A 5,193-nucleotide genomic window follows, 5' to 3' on the forward strand; every position below is an offset into this window, starting at 1 on the left:
TAATAGTCAATTTAGTTGCATCCGCATCCGCACTGTCCGGAGATGGACACGGAGCCGCAGGCGGGCACGCATCCACCGAAGTCCACGGAGCCGAGCACGGGCACGGAGCCGACGACGCAAGTATTGCCGCACGCGTCGATGTTGCCGGATACGCCGACCTGTCCGGTGCCGGTGCCGCCGTACGAGCCGCTGCTGTAAGCCAGTTGGTTGCAGCCGCAATTCTGGCTTAAAGCCATCTGTAAAAATAAAATAAATATATAAAAATTGCGTGTGTGTGTTGGAAGAAACAAAGTACCTATAAGTTAGTGAAAAATTGAGATTGAGACTTTGAAATAATTATATTCCAATCGGCACAGGCCCTTAGACAACATGTTAATCGCTAACGCTACGTAGCGAACGAAACGCAATGTCACTGTCACACTAATATGGAAGAGTGATAGAGAGACACAACGCGATTCAATGGCGAAGCGCAAGCGATCGTCACCTTGACAAGGCCGCCAGGAAAGTCTTTCTAAAGTAAAGTAATAAAATATATTATTTTACATGTCATTTGGATTTTAAATTAGGTATTAGCAAAATGAGTTTATGTCAAAATTTATGATTTTATGTTTTTAAACCCAGCTTACCTGGATGAGGCAAGCCATGACGCAGAGAATAAGAAGACTGAAGCGAGTCATTGTTCTTGTGTACTTCTTCGACAGAATGATTTACCCAGAATTTGAACCTATTTTATACCTACTAACATCGTAATGAAAATGTAGAAATAGGTCGAAGATAAGGCTGAAATACCGTTCTTACTAAACATTAATTAATAGGTTTTTGTGTCAAGATTACTTCATTATTTGCGATAATGTCCAATACATATTATTAATTAATAGCTTTTCCTTGAAGTTAAGCAAGAGCGATTGAAGTAGTATAAAAATTGAAGCATTTGATCTGAATAATCATTCTTAGTTTGCTGGCAAACTAAAAAGAAACATAAAAAATGTCTTTCAAGGCTGTAATCTTCTGTGCTGCTGCCTTATTGGTTCAGGTAAATACCGATTGCCTATTATTTACTTTTTAGTTACCAGTAATGTAAAGTTACCAGTAAAGTAGTTAAAAAACCGGTAATGTAATACCTATGTTGAATGCCTTCCAGTTAAATAATACTCCGAGTCCGGGACCTCTTGAGTTACTTAAAACAACTGAAGTCCGTTAATTGTAAAATTACCTATAAGAAACACTCGCATTGGTCTGACGTCATCGATTTATCTATTTTTATACATAAGCTGTATCTATTTTTGAATGTTTCAGAGCATCGCTGCTCAGAGGAGCTGCGGCTGCAGCTGCCAGTCCATTGAGGTGTCAAACAACGGCGGAGCCCTGACCGTGACCAGCGCCGGTCCCATCGCGCCGTCCGGCATCGCCGTCGCCTCGGACCTCGGCCTGTCCGGCGACCTGGACCTGTCCGGCGCGCTGCCGTACCTGAGCGCGGTGGCGTTTGAGGGCAAGTTCGACACCAGCGGCTCGGCGCCGGTGTGCTACGGCTGCGGGGACTGCGTCGCCATCACCCAGCAGATCGGCGGCTCTAGCGGCTGTGGATGCGGCAGACGCTAAGGAGTTATATTGCCACGTTTTATAATAAAAAGCAAAATGTACTAATATAGTTTTCTTATTTTACTCTGGTTGACGATTAACTCATCCTTGAAATGAACCCATGTCCATGTTAACCCTCATCATCAAGACAGAAGCGATTAGCAACCGCATGCGATACTTCAAACATGTATGGGTCTGCACTTTCTACAAACATAAATACCTAGTAACGTTGGTGAACGTCTTTTTGAGTGATTCACTTATTTTACGTCTACGAGCTTCCATTGGGTAAAATCACTTTTCACTTTTTCTCAAATTGAGATAATTTCTAATGTCACTTACTTTTATACAATAACAAAACTTAAGTATGACTCACGCTAGACCGGGCCGTGTCCGGGCTGGAGCTTCCGGCGCATCGTTTTCTATGGAAAGCATCACGAGATCGCCTGTCATGTCATAGAAAAGAAAGCGCCGGAAGCTCCGGCCCGGACACGGTTCGGTCTAACGTGAGTCATCCTTTATAAACTATTATTAAAATTAAGTTGAAAGGTCGGTACACCTATCTGTAAGTCCCCTAGATCTGCCTCCTGCGGAAGGGTGCCCATAAGCCTGGCTACATTAACAAGCTGAATAGCTATGCCTGTTCTTTGGCCATCTATTAAAGTACAATTTACTATGTATGTACATAGATAACCTACGCAACTTAGATGTCAATCAATGTGACAATGCATAAGTATTCTCAATATATCTATTTACTTAATTATTTAGCCAATAGCGAGCGGACTCACACATGGTGGTTCCGTACTATCATACATAAGTACCTATATGTATTTTAATACGGTTTTGATTTGTTTGTAGTAGGCTTATGTTTGCTCGATTCTTCTAGCTAATTGGTGTGCATGCAGTTCAGTCTTCTTCAGCTATAGTCTTATTAATTACACAGACGGGTCTACCGCGATATAATTTCATTGTATTGTATTGTTGTGTATTGAGCCGTTTGTGTAATTAAATATGTGTACAAAACGCAAGAGTTTAGAGTGTTAGATATACATTGGTGTGTCTGACCATGGGGCTTTAAATCCAGGGCTTGATTTTACTCGCTAAACTGAGCTACTTCTACTATGGGACCAACCCTAAAATCGGAGAAAAATTTTTGGTTTTTCCATAGAAAACGTCGACATCTGATCAGCCAAAATGTATAAAAAAGTAAAAATTTTTTTCGGGATTTCGGGGTTGGTGCCATAGTAAAAGTAGCTCAGTTTAGCGAGTAGAATCGAGCCCTGGATTTAAAGCCCCATGGTCAGTAACACACAGTATAGACTTATTAGTCATCCTAATTTGATTGTTACATTAGCGCCACTTGCACCATTCCACTAACCCGGTTAAACCTGGAGTTACCATGGTTACCAATACAATTTGACACTGTGTTGACGGTTTAACCATTTAAACCGGATGGGATGGTGCAAGTGGTCCATGTTTAAAGTATTGTCATTCTATAGAACTTGCTAACTATGTAAACAAACCGCCATATTGAAACTGTCAAAAATGATGAATTTACTAGGGACTTTTGTTTACATACCTAGTTACCAAGTTCCATAGAATGACACTTTATATATCATAGCTGCATAGGTATGCGTGTGTTTTTGAAATAACCGCAAAATTATACGAGGCGTAGGATTTTGCACGGATTTCTTAATTTAGTCTCATCTGCCATCAAAAAACTCAAACAACAAAGATTTTACTGATTGCATGGTACCGTTTATTATTCTTGATTCAAGTTCCACTACGTTCAGCTTTCTTAAGTGATCAATTTTTGTTTCCATCTCCCATTTCTAAGCCTTGCAGCCGCACCCGCACTGTCCTTGGATAGACACGGAGCCCTTCGCCGGGACCTTGCCACTGAACGCCACCGAACCGAGCACCGGCACGGATCCGACCACGACCGTCTCGCCGGACGCGCCGATGATGCCTTCAGCGCTCACGACTCCGGAACCCAAACCGCCGTACGACGCGCCGTAGCCGCTGCTGATGCTAGATGCACCCGCGCTGATGCTAGGCGCACTGTAGCTGACGCTAGGCGCACTGTAGCTGACGCTAGGCGCACTGTAGCTGATGCTAGGTGAACTGTACTCATATGCACTAACGCTGCAGCTGGGTGCACTAACACTGTACTTCTCGATGACTTGCTCTACTCCGCCGAGTCCGCAACCAGAGGGCGCGTAAGAGATCTGATTGCAACCACACGGGAGCCCACACAGAGCAGTCTGTCAAACAAATTTATTTTTAAACCATCTTTTTATTACTTTTTCATATTTCTTGGACCCACTGCACAAAAGTGACAAATATACTTAATACGTAAGTACAGTCACCTGGTCTGCAATAATATGTGACACAACGAAGGCCGCAAAAATATCTAACACGATCTTATTTATAGAGCGATAAGAGCTTGTCACATATTTTTGCGGACTTCGAAGAGTTAATTATTATTGCAGGTGGAGGCGGAAACGTTCGTATTTGTCATGCTACTTCAGTCAACCTCAGTACTTTTTGGTTCCGAACCTGACTAAATTAAATAGCAAGACACGTTCGTAAACAACATGCCAATCGCTAACACTAATCGTCACCTTGACTAGGCCGGCAGTTCTCTTATTTTGAGACCCTAGAGTCCTACTAGTGAGATATATCGCCGATGACAGACATTGTCAACAGTTTGGAAGATACTAATTAATAAATAAAAAAATTAAAATAGACAAATCGTTACCTGGATCAGGCCAGCCTGGATACACAACACGAGGAAAGCAAAGCGAGACATGTTTGTGACACTTTTCTTATTCAAAAGAAATGATGACTTAACCGAAATTTCTACTGCTTTTATACTAAATTTATCATACAAAATTTGGAAATTAGGTCAACGATAATACACCTGTGTATGTTCTTTCTCTGCTAAAGAAAGGTGATAGGAAATGCGTGACGAAAAGGTATTTCTCTATCTTTTGTTTAATTATTTGACGTATGTATTATATGAGAGATTGATAACAATTTCAATAAAAGCTGGTGGCCGCAATATAACAATCATAACTAAAGGAACTGTCAAAGTGGAAAGCATCAAAATGGCATACAAGGCAGCCTTACTCTGCGTGGTCGCGTGTTTGGTTCCGCAGGTAGGTTTTAGTTTGTTTTCATTCTTTCTTGGTAACAAAAATCAATCAGTACCTATTGCCTATACCGTAAAATGGGATGGGTCAAAACTGAAATTCAAACCTCGATAACATTTTATTTTTACATATGAAAACTGAAAGGTGTATATAATAAGTGTTCCGGACATTTGTATTTTATTTTGGGTAGTTCCATTTCATAACTTTGACGATAAAGAGGAAAACCCACCTCACCCCGTAGTGCCTCGTATTTGGGGTGAGAGGGGTTTTCATACAAAGGTGATTTTGGAAGATTGTTGGATCGATTTTTTTTTATTATGCGTATTACTATAGCTCCATTTTAAATTGGAATACATTATTTTTGTAGCAGTAGCCTTAAAATCCCTTCTCACCCCCCTCTCAAACCTTCTCTCCCCATTCATAACCCACCTCTCCCCGCGAAACCTACTCACCCCGTTTTACG

General features: G+C 41.4%; 2 protein-coding genes across 2 annotated transcripts in view; one reads left to right on the forward strand and one right to left on the reverse strand.

Annotated features, from left to right (window-relative positions):
• Nucleotides 1-5,193, reverse strand: part of LOC134802653 (uncharacterized) — a 16,471-nt gene continuing 11,278 nt past the window's right edge. The window contains exons 3-6 of the mRNA XM_063775289.1: nucleotides 3,414-3,694; nucleotides 1,371-1,523; nucleotides 627-692; nucleotides 1-236 (exon numbers count right to left, since the gene is read on the reverse strand). Of these exons, the coding sequence (XP_063631359.1) occupies nucleotides 12-236; nucleotides 627-692; nucleotides 1,371-1,523; nucleotides 3,414-3,694 (725 nt within the window). The 3' untranslated portion in view covers nucleotides 1-11. The remainder of the gene's footprint in view (nucleotides 237-626; nucleotides 693-1,370; nucleotides 1,524-3,413; nucleotides 3,695-5,193) is intronic.
• Nucleotides 963-1,599, forward strand: LOC134802838 (chorion class high-cysteine HCB protein 13-like). Its single transcript, XM_063775569.1, has 2 exons — nucleotides 963-1,033; nucleotides 1,297-1,599. Exons 1-2 carry the CDS (start codon nucleotides 986-988, stop codon nucleotides 1,597-1,599), a joined length of 351 nt encoding a protein of 116 aa, XP_063631639.1. The 5' UTR covers nucleotides 963-985.

The sequence above is a fragment of the Cydia splendana genome, chromosome 25, assembly GCF_910591565.1.
Source record: "Cydia splendana chromosome 25, ilCydSple1.2, whole genome shotgun sequence".
Lineage (NCBI taxonomy): Eukaryota > Metazoa > Arthropoda > Insecta > Lepidoptera > Tortricidae > Cydia > Cydia splendana.

What these genes read in the sequence shown, in the direction of transcription:
- LOC134802838 (XM_063775569.1), top strand. Translation starts at nt 986, where the DNA reads ATGTCTTTCAAGGCTGTAATCTTCTGTGCTGCTGCCTTATTGGTTCAG. An exon ending in CTGCTGCCTTATTGGTTCAG is followed by an intron (nt 1,034 to 1,296) that starts GTAAATACCGAT and finishes TGAATGTTTCAG; the next exon opens with AGCATCGCTGCTCAGAGGAG.